General features: G+C 43.5%; 1 protein-coding gene across 1 annotated transcript in view; it reads left to right on the top strand.

Annotated features, from left to right (window-relative positions):
* The first annotated feature begins 8,151 nt into the window (after window positions 1–8,151).
* Window positions 8,152–19,407, top strand: part of HLTF (helicase like transcription factor) — a 48,450-nt gene continuing 37,194 nt past the window's right edge. Inside the window, exons 1-5 of the mRNA XM_065411417.1 lie at window positions 8,152–8,314; window positions 13,569–13,779; window positions 14,775–14,941; window positions 17,829–17,962; window positions 19,116–19,213. Of these exons, the coding sequence (XP_065267489.1) occupies window positions 8,295–8,314; window positions 13,569–13,779; window positions 14,775–14,941; window positions 17,829–17,962; window positions 19,116–19,213 (630 nt within the window). The 5' untranslated portion in view covers window positions 8,152–8,294. The remainder of the gene's footprint in view (window positions 8,315–13,568; window positions 13,780–14,774; window positions 14,942–17,828; window positions 17,963–19,115; window positions 19,214–19,407) is intronic.

Below are 19,407 nucleotides of genomic sequence, written 5' to 3'. Positions count from 1 at the left end.
GAAAGCAACCTTCTTATTTGAAACATCAGTGTGCTCCCTGATTCATCTAAATTGGCTTCTAAAAGGCAGAGTAGTTCAGTTTTCAAACTGTCCTTCCTGAGAGTTGCTGTTTAAGCCATTCACTGCATGAATAGTTTTTAGTTTTAAAAAAAAGTCTGACTTTAGTTGTTGTCAATGTTCCTTTTGGCTGTAACAGAGAACTGAAGTTATTGTGGAAAACCTTATACAGTCAACAAATTCTGATGTATTAATTTCACTACTTAGAATGCTTGTCCAATTGATAATCCTTATATGAACCAGTGGAACACTTTAATGGATAAACAGCTGAAAAAACACAATTTTGTATTTGTGACTTTCTCCTAGCTAGCAGGAAGATTTATCAGTGACGGTTACATTATAGATCCCCCTTCCAAAAGACCCACTGTTTCACTAAATAGCATTATTTCCTTAATGATCTCAGAAAGCATCCTTTGAGTTTCTTTATTGAAATCTCATGTATTCTTGAATGGTGGGGGTATTATATAGTATGCAGCCAAAAAAGCTTTTAAAAAGTCCACTCTCCCTCCTTTCCTTTTTTATTTATTTTGCATTAGTCTTGTGTTGCGAAACAAAAAACTGGTTGTGTCTGCATTCTCCTCTTCATTAATCAACTACAGTGATAGCTTTTAGATTCAAATTACAGCTCATTCAGTTACAGCTGTGGTAGCCAGCTTCAGTTCAGTTTCACTTCTGGGAGCACTCATAACTAAACTATTGTCAACAGGCCCAATCCTGCAAGAGACAAGTACTTTAGACCATAAAAATGGCCATACTGGGTCAGACCAATGATCCATCTAGTCCAGTATCCTGTCTTCTAACAAAGGCTGGTGCATAGGCGCCGACTTCCCTTCTGCCACATGGGTGCTCGACACCCCCCCCCCCCCGGCCCCTTGCCCTGTCCCTGCCCACCCCTGCACCACCCTTACCCCGCCCCAATTCCACCACTTCCCCCAAGTCCCCACCCCTGCCCCGCCTCTTTACTGCCTCCTCTCCCGAGCGCGCTGCGTCCCCACTCCTCCCTCTCCCTCACGGAAAGTCCTAAGTGCTGTCAAACAGCTGTTAGGAGGCGGGTGGGAAGCACTGGGAGGGGAAGGAGCGGGGATGCGGTGAGCTTGAGGGAGGAGGAGGCGAGGAGATGGTGGGGGGAGCTTGGCTGCCACTGGGTGCGGAGCACCCGCTAATTTTTCCCAGTGGGTGCTCCAGCCCCGTAGCACCCACGGAGTTGGTGCCTATGGGCTGGTGCCAGATGCTTCAGAGGGAATAAACGGAACAGGGCAATTACGGTTTGCCGTCCCAGGCCAATGGGGGCGGCAGGAAGCGGTGGCCAGTACATCCTTCGGCCCGTGCCACTTCCCGCTGCCCCCATTGGCCTGAAGCAGCGAACCATGGCCAATGGGAGCCGCGATCAGCCGAACCTACAGACGTGGCAGGTAAACAAGCTGGCCCGGCCCGCCAGGGTGCTTAGCCTGGTGAGCCGCGTGCCAAAGGTTGCCGACCCCTGAGTTATAGCATATCTTTTAGAAAGATATCCAGTCCAGATTTAAAGACTGCAAGTGCTAGAGAAGTCACCACCTCCGCAGGTGAGTTATTATTGCAATGGTTAATTACCCAACCAGTTTAAAATTTCCTCATTTTGATGCTTTTCTCTGCTAAATTAAAGACCCATCTAAGCTCTGAAATCTCTTTCCCATACAGGTAGCTATAGACCACGATAAAGTTAAGCCAGCTCTTAACCTGCTCTTTGATAAACCAAGTAGCTGGAGCTGTTTAAATATCACTAGGAGGCAGGTATGAGGGGGTAAATGTGTTAGTCTGTATCCACAAAAACAACAAGGAATCCGGTGGCACCTTAAAGACTAACAGATTTATTTGGGCATAAGCTTTCGTGGGTAAAAAACCCACTTCTTCAGATGCATGGAGTGAAAATTACAGATGCAGGCATTATTATACTGACACATGGAGAGAAGGGAGTTACGTCACAAGTGGAGAACCAGTGTTGGCAGGGCCAATTCAGTCAGGGTGGATGTAGTCAACTCCCAATAATTGATGAGGAGGTGTCAATTCCAGGAGAGGCAAAGTTGCTTTTGCAGTGAGCCAGCCACTCCCAGTCCCTATTCAAGCCCAAATTAATGGTGTTAAATTTGCAAATGAATTTTAGTTCTGCAGTTTCTCTTTGAAGTCTGTTTCTGAAGTTTTTTTTTGTTCAAGTATAGCTACTTTTAAATCTGTTACAGAATGTCCAGGGAGATTGAAGTGTTCTCCTACTGGCTTTTGTATGTTACCATTCCTGGTGTCCGATTTGTGTCCATTTATTCTTTTACATAAAGACTGTCCGGTTTGGCCAAAGTACATGGTAGAGGGGCATTGCTGAAACATGATGGCATATATAACATTGGTAGATGTGCAAGTGAATGAGTCCCTGAGGGTGCAGCTGATGTGGTTGGGTCCTCTGATGGTTTTGCTAGAGTAGATATGGGGACAGAGTAGGCAACAAGGTTTGTTACAGGGATTGGTTCCTGGGTTAGTGTTTCTGTGGTGTGGTGTGTAGTTGCTGGTATTTGCTTCAGGTTGGGGAGCGGTCTGTAAGCGAGGACAAGCCATTTACAATGCACACTTCACTTCTCTACAGAGGAAAAAGGACAGTAAACTATCTAAACTCCTACATGCCACAGGGGGCTACAACCATGGTACCCTTAACTCACCTAACAATACTGTTAATCTATCCAACCACACACTTAGCCTGGCGGAAGAGTCTGTTCTATCTCGGGGACTCTCTTTCTGCCCCACCACCCCCACGAACATGATACAGTTCTGCAGTGATCTGGAAGCCTACTTTCGTTGTCTCTGACTCAAGGAATATTTTTAACACACCACTAAACAGTGCACTGACCCACAGGAACCTTCCTACCAACACTACAAGAAGAAGAATTCTGCGTGGACTCCTCCTGACGGTCGAAATGACAGACTAGACATCTACATAGAGTGCTTCCGCAGACGTGCACAGGCTGAAATTGTGAACAAACAGCATCACTTGCCCCATAACCTCAGCCGTACAGAACGCAACGCCATCCACAGCCTCAGAAACAACTCTGACGTTATAATCAAAGGGGCTGACAAAGGAGGTGCTGTAGTCATAATGAACAGGTTGGATTAAGAACAGGAGGTTGCCAGGCAAGTCTCCACCACCCCAGTCTACAGGCCACTATCCTCTGATCCCACTGAGGAGTAACAAAAGAAACTACACCATCTGCTCAAGAAACTCCCTGCTATAGCACAGGAACAAATCTACATGGACACACCCCCAAAGCTCTAACGGGGGGGAGGGGATAGCTCAGTGGTTTGAGCACTGGCCTGCTAAACCCAGGGTTGTGAGTTCAATCCTTGAGGGGGCCATTTACGGAACTGGGGTAAAAATCTGGGGATTGGTCCTGCTTTGAGCAGGGGGTTGGACTAGATGACCTTCTGAGGTCTCTTCCAACTCTGATATTCTGTGATTCTATCTGCTACCCAAGATCTGGAAACCCTGGATGCCCCATCATCTCAGGCATCGGCACTCTTACAGCAGGATTATCTGGCTATTTGGACTCTCTCCTCACATCCTACGCTACCAGCACTCATAGCTATCTTCGAGACACCACCGACTTCCTGAGGAAACTACAATGCATTGGTGATCTTCCCGAAAACACCATCCTGGCCACCATGGATGTAGAAGCTCTTTACATCTGTATTCCACATGAGGATGGACTACAAGCTGTCAAGAACAGTATCCCTGATGAGGCCACGGCACACCTGGTGGCTGAGCTTTGTGACTTTGTCCTCATCCACAACCATTTCAGATTTGGGGACAACTTATATCTTCAAGTCAGTGGCACTGCTATGGGTACCCGCATGGCCCCACGGTATGCCAACATTTTATGGCTAACTTAGAACAACGCTTCCTCAGCTCTCATCCCCTAGCGCCCCTCCTCTACTTGTGCTACATTGATGACATCTTCATCATATGGACTCACGGGAAGGAGGCCCTTGAAGAATTCCACCTGGATTTCCACCCCACCATCAACCTCAGCCTGGACCAATCCACACAAGAGATCCACTTCCTGGACACTACAGTGCAAATAAGTGTTGGTCACATAAACATCACCCTATACTGGAAACCTACGGACTGCTATACTTACCTGCATGCCTCCAGCTTCCATCCAGGACACATCACACGATCCATTGTCTACAGCCAAGCCCTAAGATACAACCGAATTTTGCTCCAATCCCTCAGACAGAGACAAACACCTACAAGATCTTTATCAAGCATTCTTAAAACTACAATACCCACCTGGGGAAGTGAGGAAACAGATTGACAGAGCGAGATGGGTACCCAGAAATCACCTACTACAGGACAGGCCAAACAAGGAAAATAGCAGAATACCACTGGCCATCACCTACAACCCCCAGCTAAAACCTCTCCAGCACATCATCAACGATATACAACGTATCCTGGAAAATGATCCCTCACTCTCACAGACCTTGGGAGGCAGGCCAGTCCTCACTTACAGACAGCCCCCCAACCTGAAGCAAATACTCCCCAGCAACTACACACCACACCACAGAAACACTAACCCAGGAACCAATCCCTGTAACAAACCTCATTGCCTACTCTGTCCCCATATCTACTCTAGCGAAACCATCAGAGGACCAGGGCCAGCTCCAGGCACCAGCAGAGCAAACTTGTGCTTGGGGCGGCAGATTCCAAGGGGCGGCATTCCATCTAATCCTTTTTTTTTTTTTTTTTTTTTTTGCGCTTCACCGCTTTGGCCGCCCCTGCAGGTTTTTTCTTTTTGGTTTGCTGCTCCCACTACCCTGTAGGGGGCGGCAGCGTGGAGGACGGGAGCGCCCTGCAGCAAGCCCGGAGGGCAGCCCGCTTCCTTCTCTGCCTGCCGACCGGAGTGGCTCAGAGCCCTCCCGGCAGGCGGCGCGCGCAGAGGGGCCGCGTGGCAGCGCCCTGCTTAAGGAAGCCCTGGGGGCCCCCCTTCTCTCTCTCCCCCTGCTAGCCAGGGTGAGCACTCCGCTGCCCAGGGACTGCCCCGCGGGTATTTTGTTTCTGTTTTTCCTTTCCTTCACCGCTCCAGCCGGCCGGTTTGTCCCCCACCCCTTTGCTGCTCCGGCTGGCCCGGCGTTTTTTGCTTGGGGTGGCAAAAAAGCCAGAGCCGGCTCTGCAGAGGGCCCAACCACATCAGCTGCACCCTCAGGGACTCATTCACTTGCACATCTACCAATGTTATATATGCCACCATGTGTCAGCAATACCCCTCTGTCATGTACATTGACCAAACCGGACAGTCTCTACGCAAAAGAATAAATGGACACAAATCAGATACCAGGAATGATAACATACAAAAGCCAGTAGGAGAACACGTCAATCTCCCTGGACATTCTGTAACAGATTTAAAAGTAGCTATACTTGAACAAAAAAATCCTTCAGAAACAGACTTTAAAGAGCAACAGAGGGTCCTGTGGCACCTTTAAGACTAACAGAAGTATTGGGAGCATAAGCTTTCGTGGGTAAGAACCTCACTTCTTCAGATGCAAGTAATGGAAATGGAGGCAGGTATAAATCAGTATGGAGATAACGAGGTTAGTTCAATCAGGGAGGGTGAGGTGCTCTGCTAGCAGTTGAGGTGTGAACACAAAGGGAGGAGAAACTGCTTCTGTAGTTGGATAGCCATTCACAGTCTTTGTTTAATCCTGATCTGATGGTGTCAAATTTGCAAATGAACTGGAGCTCAGCAGTTTCTCTTTGGAGTCTGGTCCTGAAGTTTTTTTGCTGTAATATGGCTACCTTTACATCTGCTATTGTGTGGCCAGGGAGGTTGAAGTGTTCTCCTACAGGTTTTTGTATATTGCCATTCCTGATATCTGATTTGTGTCCATTTATCCTCTTGCGTAGTGACTGTCCAGTTTGGCCAATGTACATAGCAGAGGGGCATTGCTGGCATATGATGGCATATATAACATTGGTGGACATGCAGGTGAATGAGCCGGTGATGTTGTAGCTGATCTGGTTAGGTCCTGTGATGGTGTTGCTGGTGTAGATATGTGGGCAGAGTTGGCATCGAGGTTTGTTGCATGGGTTGGTTCCTGAGTTAGAGTTGTTATGGTGCGGTGCGTGGTTGCTGGTGAGAATATGCTTAAGGTTGGCGGGTTGTCTGTGGGCGAGGACTGGCCTGCCTCCCAAGGTCTGTGAAAGTGAGGGATCATTGTCCAGGATGGGTTGTAGATCACTGATGATGCGTTGGAGAGGTTTAAGCTGAGGACTGTAGGTGATGGCCAGTGGAGTTCTGTTGGTTTCTTTTTGGGGCCTGTCTTGTAGCAGGAGGCTTCTGGGTACACGTCTGGCTCTGTTGATTTGGTTCTTTATTTCCTTGTGTGGGTATCGTAGTTTTGAGAATGCTTGGTGAAGATCTTGTAGGTGTTGGTCTCTGTCTGAGGGGTTGGAGCAGATGCGATTGTACCTCAGTGCTTGGCTGTAGACGATGGATCGTGTGGTGTGTCTGGGGTGGAAGCTGGAGGCATGAAGGTAGGCGTAGCGGTCGGTGGGTTTTCGGTATAGGGTGGTGTTAACGTGGCCATCGCTTATTTGTACGGTGGTGTCTAGGAAGTGGACCTCCCATGTAGATTGGTCCAGGCTGAGGTTGATGGTGGGGTGGAAGCTGTTGAAATCATGGTGGAATTCTTCCAGGGTCTCCTTCCCATGGGTCCAGATGATGAAGATGTCATCAATGTAGCGTAGGTAGAGAAGGGGCGTGAGTGGACGAGAGCTGAGGAAGCGTTGTTCCAGGTCAGCCATAAAAATGTTGGCATATTGTGGGGCCATGCGGGTGCCCATAGCGGCAATCCCGCATGGCCCCACAATATGGGGCAATATCAGGAATGGCAATATACAAAAACCTGTAGGAGAACACTTCAACCTCCCTGGCCACACAATAGCAGATGTAAAGGTAGCCATATTACAGCAAAAAAACTTCAGGACCAGACTCCAAAGAGAAACTGCTGAGCTCCAGTTCATTTGCAAATTTGACACCATCAGATCAGGATTAAACAAAGACTGTGAATGGCTATCCAACTACAGAAGCAGTTTCTCCTCCCTTGGTGTTCACACCTCAACTGCTAGCAGAGCACCTCACCCTCCCTGATTGAACTAACCTCGTTATCTCCATACTGATTTATACCTGCCTCTGGAGATTTCCATTACTTGCATCTGAAGAAGTGAGGTTCTTACCCACGAAAGCTTATGCTCCCAATACTTCTGTTAGTCTTAAAGGTGCCACAGGACCCTCTGTTGCTTTTTACAGATTCAGACTAACACGGCTATCCCTCTGATACTTGAGACTTTAAAGAGAAACTGCAGAACTAAAATTCATTTGCAAATTTAACACCATTAATTTGGGCTTGAATAGGGACTGGGAGTGGCTGGCTCACTACAAAAGCAATTTCCCCTCTCTTGGTATTAACACCTCCTCATCAATTATTGGGAGTGGACCACATCCACCCTGACTGAATTGGCCCTGTCAACACTGGTTCTCCACTTGTGAGGTAACTCCCTTCTCTCCATGTGTCAGTATAACAGTGCCTACATCTGTAATTTTCACTCCATGCATCTGAAGAAGTGAGGTTTTTACCCACGAAAGCTTATGCCCAAATAAATCTGTTAGTCTTTAAGGTGCCATCGGACTCCTTGTTGATTTACTAGGAGGCAGGTGAGCCAGACGACCTTGACCCCTGCTTGCATCTCTTCTCTGCACGCTTTGCAACATGAGTTTTGTGTCTGGACACGGAGCCCGCCGAAGGCCACCTCGGACAGAGCTGTCAGCAGCAGGGTGGCCGCTTACGGTGAGGGGGGATTAATTTGCAACCAGCCCGTCTGCAGCCTACCCGCAGGGGTGGTGGAAGGGAGGCGGAGGGACACTGCGGAGGCTGATGGAGGGTTTGGCGGCTCTTCGTCGGCTCTGTTCTCGTCGCACAGAGAACGCATAGAGAAAGTCCCGCCCCTTTTCCACAGCCCTGTTCTCATTGGCTGAGGACTGTGAAACCCTGGGTGGGATTGGTGCTGTTGTTGTCAGTCAGGCTGGTAGCGCTAAGCACTGCACTGACGGCGGTGGGCTTGGGACCGAAATCGCTGGTGGCCTGCGCGTCTTCCGGTCCCTTGCCGGGCGCTGGGCCTGCTCTTCTGTCACCCTCGCCGTGCGGCGGCCCCCGGCAGCACCATGGCTTGGATGTGCATGAGGTGAGGCCCGGCGTGGGAAGCCGGGGGCAGGTTTCGTGTAACTGCGATCAGCGTGGCCGGTTGCTGGGGGAAGGGGCTGGTGGAGGGGGTGGGTTGGGGCTGGGTGCCTTGGGCTGGTGGAGCTGAGGGGGTGGGTTGGGGCTGGGTGCCCTGGGCCGGGGATGGGGGAACTGGTGGAGCTGACGGGGTGGGTTGGGCTGGGGGGGGGGCTGGTGGAGCTGAGGGGCTGGGGGGGGCGCCCTGGGCCGGGGATGGGGGAGCTGGTGGAGCTGACGGGGTGGGTTGGGGCTGGGGGTGTTAGGGCTGGGGGGGGGCTGGTGGAGCTGAGGGGGTGGGTTGGGGCTGGTGGAGCTGAGGGGGTGGGTTGGGGCTGGGTGCCCTGGGCTGGCGGGGGGGCTGGTGGAGCTGAGGGGGTGGGTTGGGGCTGGGTGCCTTGGGCCGGGATGGCTGGTGGAGCTGGGCACCCTGGGCCGGGGGGGTTAGTGGGGCTATTATGGAGACAGTTATCATTTGTAGTGTTGAGAGGATGTGACAGTTATAATGGAGAGAGAGTGACCAGTTCTCATTGGTGTGAGATGCCTGTCTCTTCCATCCTCCCTTACCCATCCTGTGAGCGCTGTTGTTTCTCCTTAGCTGGGCTCTAGTGCTCCTTAAATCTTGGCATCCCACTTCAGTTATACATGTTACATTAATGCATTTAGGTCATTATTCTCTGCTACCACCACATTTCCAAAATCAGGGCAGGATTGTGCCTTTAAAGCACATCTTACTTGAATTAGTATATAGAGAGGAAAGTGCTGCCTCAGGAGTCCCAGCGGGAATTATGGATGATTCACCCGGAGTTCCACAGGAAGCAAATACACCTTGAACCAGTTGCTCAGCCACCCTTTATACGGGTATGGTATGTGTTCCCTTCCATGTCAAGCCAGTAGCTGGTGGAGTTGATTGCGTATTTCACTTTCCCCGTCACACACCCATGTAATGCCAGTTTAGTCCTATAAGAACATAAGAGGTATGTGGCACAACATATATGTGGCTTTCGAATTGACAGGTTGCTAGTATAGCCCTCAGGTGGGCAAAGCTTAGATGACTTTGTGGTAAACCCTGGCTAAATTGTGGGTCAGATTCCATGGTTCTTACTCAACCATGGATTACTCTAAAACAGGGGACGGCAACCCTTCAGAAGTGATGTGCCGAGTCTTCATTTATTCACTCTAATTTAAGGTTTCGCATGCCGGTAATACATTTTAACGTTTTAGAAGGTCTCATAGATTCATTAGATTCTAGGACTGGAAGGGACCTCGAGAGGTCATCGAGTCCAGTCCCTTGCCCGTATGGCAAGACCAAATACTGTCTAGATCATCCCTGATAGACACTTATCTAACCTACTCTTAAATATCTCCAGAGATGGAGATTCCACAACCTCCCTAGGCAATCTATTCCAGTGTTTAACCACCCTGACAGTTAGGAACTTTTTCCTAATGTCCAACCTAGACCTCCCTTGCTGCAGTTTAAACCCATTGCTTCTTGTTCTATCCTTAGAGGCTAAGGTGAACAAGTTTTCTCCCTCCTCCTTATGACACCCTTTTAAATACCTAAAAACTGCTATCATGTCCCCTCTCAGTCTTCTCTTTTCCAAACTAAACAAACCCAATTCTTTCAGCCTTCCTTCATAGGTCATGTTCTCAAGACCTTTAATCATTCTTGTTGCTCTTCTCTGGACCCTTTCCAATTTCTCCACATCTTTTTTGAAATGCGGTGCCCAGAACTGGACACAATACTCCAGCTGAGGCCTAACCAGAGCAGAGTAGAGCGGAAGAATGACTTCTCGTGTCTTGCTCACAACACACCTGTTAATACATCCCAGAATCATGTTTGCTTTTTTTGCAACAGCATCACACTGTTGACTCATATTTAGCTTGTGGTCCACTATAACCCCTAGATCCCTTTCTGCCGTACTCCTTCCTAGACAGTCTCTTCCCATTCTGTATGTGTGAAACTGATTTTTTCTTCCTAAGTGGAGCACTTTGCATTTGTCTTTGTTAAACTTCATCCTGTTTACCTCAGACCATTTCTCCAATTTGTCCAGATCATTTTGAATTATGACCCTGTCCTCCAAAGCAGTTGCAATCCCTCCCAGTTTGGTATCATCCGCAAACTTAATAAGCGTACTTTCTATGCCAATATCTAAGTCGTTGATGAAGATATTGAACAGAGCCGGTCCCAAAACAGACCCCTGCGGTACCCTACTCGTTATGCCTTTCCAGCAGGATTGGGAACCATTAATAACAACTCTCTGAGTACGGTTATCCAGCCAGTTATGCACCCACCTTATAGTAGCCCCATCTAAATTGTATTTGCCTAGTTTATCGATAAGAATATCATGCGAGACCGTATCAAATGCCTTACTAAAGTCCAGGTATACCACATCCACAGCTTCACCCTTATCCACAAGGCTCGTTATCCTATCAAAGAAAGCTATCAGATTGGTTTGACATGATTTGTTCTTTACAAATCCATGCTGGCTGTTCCCTATCACCTTACCACCTTCCAAGTGTTTGCAGATGATTTCCTTAATTACTTGCTCCATTATCTTCCCTGGCACAGAAGTTAAACTAACTGGTCTGTAGTTTCCTGGGTTGTTTTTATTTCCCTTTTTATAGATGGGCACTATATTTGCCCTTTTCCAGTCTTCTGGAATCTCTCCCGTCTCCCATGATTTTCCAAAGATAATAGCTAGAGGCTCAGATACCTCCTCTATTAGCTCCTTGAGTATTCTAGGATGCATTTCATCAGGCCCTGGTGACTTGCAGGCATCTAACTTTTCTAAGTGATTTTTAACTTGTTCTTTTTTTATTTTATCTGCTAAACCTACCCCCTTCCCATTAGCATTCACTATGTTAGGCATTCCTTCAGACTTCTTGGTGAAGTTGCGGAACTATTAACTAAGATTTGTAACCTGTCCTTTAAATCGGCTTCTGTACCCAATGACTGGAAGTTAGCTAATGTAACGCCAATATTTAAAAAGGGCTCTAGAGGTGATCCCGGCAATTACAGACTGGTAAGTCTAACGTCGGTACTGGGCAAATTAGTCGAAACAATAGTAACGAATAAAATTGTCAGACACATAGAAAAACATAAACTGCTGAGCAATAGTCAACATGGTTTCTGTAAAGGGAAATTGTGTCTTACTAATCTATTAGAGTTCTTTGAAGGGGTCAACAAACATGTGGACAAGGGAGATCCAGTGGACATAGTGTACTTAGATTTCCAGAAAGCCTTTGACAAGGTCCCTCACCAAAGGCTCTTACGTAAATTAAGCTGTCATGGGATAAAAGGGAAGGTCCATTCATGGATTGAGAACTGGTTAAAAGACAGGGAACAAAGGGTAGGAATTAATGGTAAATTCTCAGAATGGAGAGGGATAACTAGTGGTGTTCCCCAAGGGTCAGTCCTCGGACCAATCCTATTCAACTTATTGATAAATGATCTGGAGAAAGGGGAAACAGTGAGGTGGCAAAGTTTGCAGATGATACTAAACTGCTCAAGATAGTTAAGACCAAAGCAGACTGTGAAGAACTTCAAAAAGATCTCATAAAACTAAGTGATTGGGCAACAAAATGGCAAATGAAATTTAATGTGTATAAATGTAAAGTAATGCACATTGGAAAAAATAACCCCAACTATACATACAATATGATGGGGGCTAATTTAGCTACAACAAGTCAGGAAAAAGATCTTGGAGTCCTCGTGGATAGTTCTCTGAAGATGTCCATGCAGTGTGCCGAGGCAGTCAAAAAAGCAAACAGGATGTTAGAAATCATTAGAAATGGGATAGAGAATAAGACTGAGAATATATTATTGCCCTTATATAAATCGATGGTACGCCCACATCTTGAATACTGCGTACAGATGTGGTCTCCTCATCTCAAAAAAGATATACTGGCACTAGAAAAGGTTCAGAAAAGGGCAACTAAAATGATTAGGGGTTTGGAACGGGTCCCATATGAGGAGAGATTAAAGAGGCTAGGACTCTTCCGCTTGGAAAAGAGGAGACTAAGGGGGGATATGATAGAGGTATATCAAATCATGAGTGGTGAAGAAAGTGAATAAGGAAAAGTTATTTACTTATTCCCATAATACAAGAACTAGGGGTCACCAAATGAAATTAATAGGCAGCAGGTTTAAAACAAATACAAGGAAGTTCTTCTTCACGCAGCGCACAGTCAACTTGTGGAAATCCTTACCTGAGGAGGTTGTGAAGGCTAGGACTATAGCAGCGTTTAAAAGAGAACTGGATAAATTCATGGTGGTTAAGTCCATTAATGGCTATTAGCCAGGATGGGTAAGGAATGGTGTCCCTAGCCTCTGTTTGTCATAGGATGGAGATGGATGGCAGGAGAGAGATCACTTGATCATTGCCTGTTGGTCCACTCCCTCTGGGGCACCTGGCATTGGCCACTGTCGGTAGACAGGATACTGGGCTAGATGGACCTTTGGTCTGACCCGGTATGGCCGTTCTTATGTTCTTATTAAGGTTGGAAAAACATAGTCTCTTTGTGTATTCTCTATGACTTTTGACAAAGTTAGGCATATGGGGGGCAGTGAAGCTAAGGGCAGTATTTTATTAAAAAACGCCAGTGTTGCCCTTTTTCCAGCCCTTTCTGGAGAATGAAGTGAAAGCATTTTTGCCATGGCAAAGTCTCTGTATCGTTTTTCAGCAGAAAATTATAAACCTCTGAGCATGAGGAACCCTGACCAACTCAGTATTCTGGTGCTCTGTTGTGTGAGACATTAATCTCTTCTGCCCCTTGCTCCTTTGATCCCCCACTCAGCAGAAAAAATTCTGAAGCAATAAAACCAAGATCCTTTTAGTCTTCTGCTCCTGCTGCTCAATCTTGCCCTAAAAGCATTCAAAACCTCCTACTCTACAATGTTGACTCTTTTTCTGAGTGCTTGAAGATTATATTCTAGTCAGTCAAATAGTAAAAATAATTTGACAATGTGTTGTTTGTGTGAGTCTGTAATGTCCTGGAGACAGTTTTTTTTTTGTTTTTTTTTTTAGGGTATAACTTAGGTGAAAATTGCCAGGTAAGGTAGAATGGTTACATAAAGATGTGAAATATATATATATATATATTCACACTATAAAAGGGAAAATTAAATAGACATTTATAAAAGGGGATCAAGAGTAATTGAAACATTCAGACTACTTTTTTAAATACAATGTCAAATAACTTCTATCTTTCTGCAGAGATTCTGCCTGGAAATACTTACAATCTGCCCATCTTGGAGGAGATAGGAACTATTCCCATTATACCTCTCGTGATTTTTATTCCCAGTTTGGGTTAGAAGACTTTCTATGTACAGATGACATTCCTGGGACAGATGAAGATACAGATTCAGCTGTTTTATTTGGAACCTTGCGAGGAAATGTGGTTGGATTACGTTATTACACAGGGGTTGTAAGTGCAGTATGAATAATAAAGTGCTACTAAGCAGTGGTAGTTGGAAAGTGGGAAAAAAATTGAACATTTTGCCTTTCTGTTGTTAAAATTTCACAGCTTTCCAGTATTTTCTGACAAGTCCTAAGGTTTTCTCATTCATTTGTTGGTATCAGTGTATTTAAGATTCTACACAGTTCCAAGAGAAGAATTCAGTAGTCTAAACCCGCAATTTAAATTTCAGGATTTGTTAAGGTATCTTTTAGATCTGCTTTAGTTATTTACTCTGGAGCTGGCTGGAGGTAAGATAAGAGCAGCCCCCAGGAAGTTGACCGTAGTGGAAGGGAAGATGTTTTCCTTAAAGTGCCCTCCCCTTTCTGCTTTCTCCAGTTGTACACTCATTTAGAACTGTGCAAAGATCCTTGTAGCTAGCTCAGTCCTGCTAGCCACAGTCTTTATAGTGTTGGTGGATGGAGGAGACTTTTGATGATATAGCACTTCAATAGAACTGGAAGCCAGGAGAGATGGATTGTATATCTGGCCCATGTGATTTTAAGCAAGTCACTTAACATACCTATCCCTCAGTTTCTCCACTGGTAAAAAGGGAATGATGATATTTACTAGCTTTTTGTAAGGAGCCATGAATTCTACAAATGAGAAGTGTTGAATAAGTACAAAGTATTATAGGGTATGTCTAACCAGCCCGCAGGCAGCTAACCTACCAATCCAGGTTGACAGACTTGGCCTAGCAGGGTTTGTGCTAGTGCTCTAAAAATAGCTGTGTAGACAGTACTTTGAAGTAGCTGCTCAGGATGGAGCTTGGGCTCTGAAGCCCACCTCTTACCTAACTTCTAAAGTCTTCAGTATTTTGAATAAAGAATTATTAGAGGTAAAACCAGCCTATTATGCTAAAATAATCTTTAAATTTAGCTTCAGAATGGCTATACATTTAGGTATTTCTGTAAATAACTTGTAACTAAACAAGTCTGCCTTTTTTTTTTTTTTTTTTTTGGCAGGTTAACAATAATGAAATGGTTGCACTTCAGAGAGAGCCCAGTAACCTCTATGATAAAAATGCAGTAAAAGTAAACAATGTGAATGGAAACCAGGTAGGCCACATCAAAAAAGAACTTGCAGCGCCCTTGGCGTACATCATGGACAACAAGCTAGCAATAGTTGAAGGGTAAGTGGGCAGATGAAATATTTAGCTTCATTTTTATAAGGTAATGGCAATTTTAATATTTTTAGTATCTTTTATGTAGCAACAATGAAAGTGTATTTCCTTTAGCTGAGATTACTGGCAGTAACACTGATGGCTGCCATAACAGGCTATAGGCTCCCTTTATGAACCATCCAGATTGCAGTTCATTTTCCTCTGTAAATGACAAATTCTAGAGGCATCAGTGAGAGTTGAATTGACAAAAGCTTACTTTGTAATTCTTACTCATTGGTTTGGCTCCTTTAAAGGATTCTAGTAGGGCTGGTGAAAATTTTTCTGTTTGAAACTGTTTTAGATGGAAAATTTGGATTTTTGACTAAATGATTTCCCCCTCCTCCCAAAAGTGTCTCATTTCCATGGAAAACTTTTGTTTATTCATCAAAATATTTGTTCCAAACCAGAAAGTTTTTGGCTGAAATTTTTCAGTATTTTCAGAAAATTAAAATATTTCCATGGAAAATTTCAACAAAAACAAAAAATTAAATTTTCATTGACATTTTTTCTTCTGTGGGAAAATTTTGAACTAATCTATATTCTAATACATTATGCAGACTTATTGTAAAAGAAAATTTCTTTTTTTTTTTCCCCCCTGAAAGTGAATGTGGCAAAAAGTTGTTCTCATCATGCACATACAATAAAATTGGTACTTCTGAGCAACTGTCTTATTGGAAAATGACAATTTGTAACACAGGCAAAATTGTGATTTTTTGCAAAATTTTAATTATAGGTGGCTGTGAATCAGTTTCTGATTCTGATTTGATACACATTAACAATCAGAAAAATGTTCTATGTTAAGTAGCAATTATATAATGTTAAACCGGTGTAAAATTGTCATGAAAATTTGGCAGTCCTGGCTAACTCTTGCTAATTCCATCTTTCTGTGACTGTAGTGCCAAACTCCAAGAATTCAAAAATCAGAACACATGCTGAGATGAGTGGAAAAATCCTGAAACTATTTAAATCGTTTTTTTAGATTTTTATTAAATTTGGATATTGTCTTCAGATTTTGAGCTCTTAAAGTGTAAACTGTCCTGTACAAGCAATTGCTCTCCATTCTTCTCACCCATCCCAGCTCCCACTTCGGCACTATTTTTAACAATATTTGCAGCTTTATTCTCTTTGAAGACTCATCTTCTTGTGTCATTTTTGTTTTTGTCCTTCATGAATAGCATCCTCTGGAAACCTTATTACTAATGCTGCCAGCCTCTAATATACCTCTACTGAACATGTGGGAACTGAGATATTTTTTGTAGGTTTCTGACTTGGCTACATTTAGACATTTTGTCATGAGGGACAGCAAAAGGAACATTTCTAGAGCTGTGCCAACAATGGATTGGTTTTTTTGGTACACTGGCAATTCCAGAAGACTGGGGGGGGAAATGTGTTGGGTCAAATAAAATGTTTAGGACAACCTAAAACAGAACTTTTTGTTTTGATTTCAAGTGATTTTTAATGTTTGATATTTTTATAAAATTAAAGGAAATTTTGAAACAAAGTTGTTTTGAACCAAAAAATTTGAAACATTTCCCATAGTAAATGTCATAACAAACTGTTTTAACTTTTTCTCAATTTTAGGGGGTTTTTTTTGTGTGTGTTTTTTTTTTTTTACACATGACCAACTTTTGACAGAACTGATAGGAATTTGTGAAAGGTTTTGTCAAATCTGCAGTTTTTTTTCCTCCTCACCAAAAAAAAAAATTTCCCTAGCTCTGTTCTTGGTACCCTGGTGTTTTTTGTTTCCTGCTAAATTTCAAGTCCCTGCTCCAAAACATGGAAGTGCTAGAGCTTCCCAATGAAATATTTGTAAGATTTTTTTTTTTTTTTTAACATGGACAAAATAATACATTATTTCCCCTAAACTAATTTGAGGAGCAGTTGAACTGTGTTTGCTGAAACTTTCCAGAAAAATTCATCCCCAGGCAGACATCTTGCATGGAAAACTTCAACCTGAGTGGGTAAAGTTTCAAAAAGTTATAAGTAACTAAAACAGGATCTTATAATTGAAAACGTTAGGCAACTGTAACTTTCTGCTCCATCTTTAATGTATTAATATCATATAAAAATACTGTATTATGAGCCTTATTCTTACTTATGCTAAGGGCACTTCACACTATTCTGGTAGGGTAAAGGGGCTTAAAATGAGCATAAGGTTAGTTTAAGCACAGTTATATGCTGCCATAGTGGTGTAAAACAGGCTTTCGTACAAATGTGAATCTGGCCCATTGTATATTTTAATATTGTAGTAGAAGCTGAAAGCTTGGGCTGTTGCATGGGTATAGCACTTGGGCCAAGTAATCCACTATCTGTGCAGTTTGCCTCATACAGCCAATTGAAATTGTTGTATGAAAATTAGCTGTAGAACAACGATGATTGGTTGAATTCTCTCTGATATCATGATGGTCTGGAGACTCTTGGTATGGCACAAATACTTGCCTTACTGTAGCTGTATGTCACATAGGTATACTTCATAAAGTCAAAATGGCTGAGAACTTAAAACAAATTGGTAACACACCACAAATCCCATTGATGATTCAACCTGATGATTGTCTGAACAAAAAGAACTCTCAACCATGCTTGTAGCCGTTTCCATACCGTTTACACTGACACGATGGAGATTCTGGGTTGTAGAATGACAGTAATGGAATCTTACTATATAGATGAATGCCTGATAGTTTTCTTAGGAATCTGCTTCCTTGGTGGAACTTGTGATTTACTGTTTCAATGTTCTAATGACTATAACAAGTTCTTTATTTCATGGGAGTATTAATTATATATTTTCTCCATTGGAGTCTGCTATGAAATGTTTTACTTTTTAAGTGAGAGGTATGTTCCTTTTTTCTTTATTCTTCAGGGTTGTCCCTTATGGAGCAAAGAATGCCTTTACTATGCCTGTACAAATGAGTTTTTGGGGAAAAGAAGAAAATAAGCAAGCTGTTCTAGATGAATTGAAAATGCATGGATTTAAATTGGCTCCTCCTTCAAAAAGTAAGTTATAGATTTGTTTGTTTTTGTCTTTAAAATATTTCAAAGATGACCTTTGCAAATCCTCAGTCTTTAGAAGAAACTTTAAAGGCTTGATCCTGCTCCTGGTGAAGTCAATGGTAATATTTCAGTGGATTCATTGGCACATCACCAGCCCCAAACGGGCCAGATCCGGGTTCATAGTGAATGTGCAGTTGTGCTCCATCTGTGCTATAATGTGGGTTTTTCCTTGACTTTGTAGACCTGAAAAGTGATTGAAGGTTGTGGCAAAGCAGATTTGTTATTCTCTGGAATCTTTTTTGTTTTTGTTTTTGTTATCCTTTTCTGTCTTTCAGCCTGGGTATGACCTGGAAATTGTGTTAGTATCACTAACCTCCTTGTGAAAGAAAGGGGGTCAAGTGTTCATGCTAATTCTTTTCATAGTGTTGACCCAAAATATTGCTTCTCCTGCAGGTGTGCAAAAGAGAGCCTGTTGGCTTTTGGCATAGTATTAGGCCCATTTCTTTTCCTTATTCCTGACTGGGATAGATCATAGAGTTGGTATATAATTACAGGTGGATGAACATACAATGTTGACATTAGTAAAGTTGTGTTTTTTGTAAAATTGTTGAGCATGTAGATATAATTAAGTGCTTTAATATATTTAAAACAAAGATGAAAGAAACTGTACTATAGTCCTGATCTTAATATGAGTGAAACAGAGTTTCATCTTTTTGCATGGTGAAAAATCAAACCCTGTTATAACAGAAATGTAATCATGTCAACATTTCTTTTTCCCCCAGAAACCCCTTGTACCAGGGTTCTTGAAATCAACAGGTCATGCTTTGATATGTTATACTTGCAAAACCTTATGCAGCACTTTCCTTTTTTTGTTGATCTAATTGTGCATTGAATTGTTAGACTACTAAAACATTACAAAATGTAAGAATAAAAATGCCTAACTGGTAACCAATAGGACTCTTCACAAGGAACTACGCTCATAGTCATTTCCCATATGTCACAAATAGCCATTAGTTGGTAAAAATTTTTGGTTTCTACTGCACATAGTTGAATAAAAAACAAACTGGGAGAAAAAGGCACCATATCCTGTTATCAGTCATCTGAGCAAGCCAAGTCTCTAACTGCTGTGTTTGTGTTTTTTCTAAATGGAACACAGGTTCAGAATTTGGTTTTGGATCAAGCTGGGTTTCTGGGAGAGCTGGACCAAGCTACAGTGCTCCAGGACATGCTGCTGTGCAGATGACAACAGAACAGGTGTGTGGTGGTTTTTTTGGTAGTTAGTTATGTTGAAAATATATACTTTAAAAAAAGTGAACTTGGTGCTCATGAAAGTGAGGATTAGTCCTTTTTCATGAGCACTGAAGTATTTTGATTTTTTTCCCCTTTGAAACAAATATCTTTTAAAGGGCACAGTCAACTTGAAATCTTTTTTTGTTTTGTTTTTTGTT

The sequence above is a fragment of the Emys orbicularis genome, chromosome 9, assembly GCF_028017835.1.
Source record: "Emys orbicularis isolate rEmyOrb1 chromosome 9, rEmyOrb1.hap1, whole genome shotgun sequence".
In the NCBI taxonomy this organism is placed as follows: domain Eukaryota; kingdom Metazoa; phylum Chordata; order Testudines; family Emydidae; genus Emys; species Emys orbicularis.
Note: the sequence above shows the minus strand (reverse complement) of the source record. Positions and strands in the feature narration are given on the sequence as shown.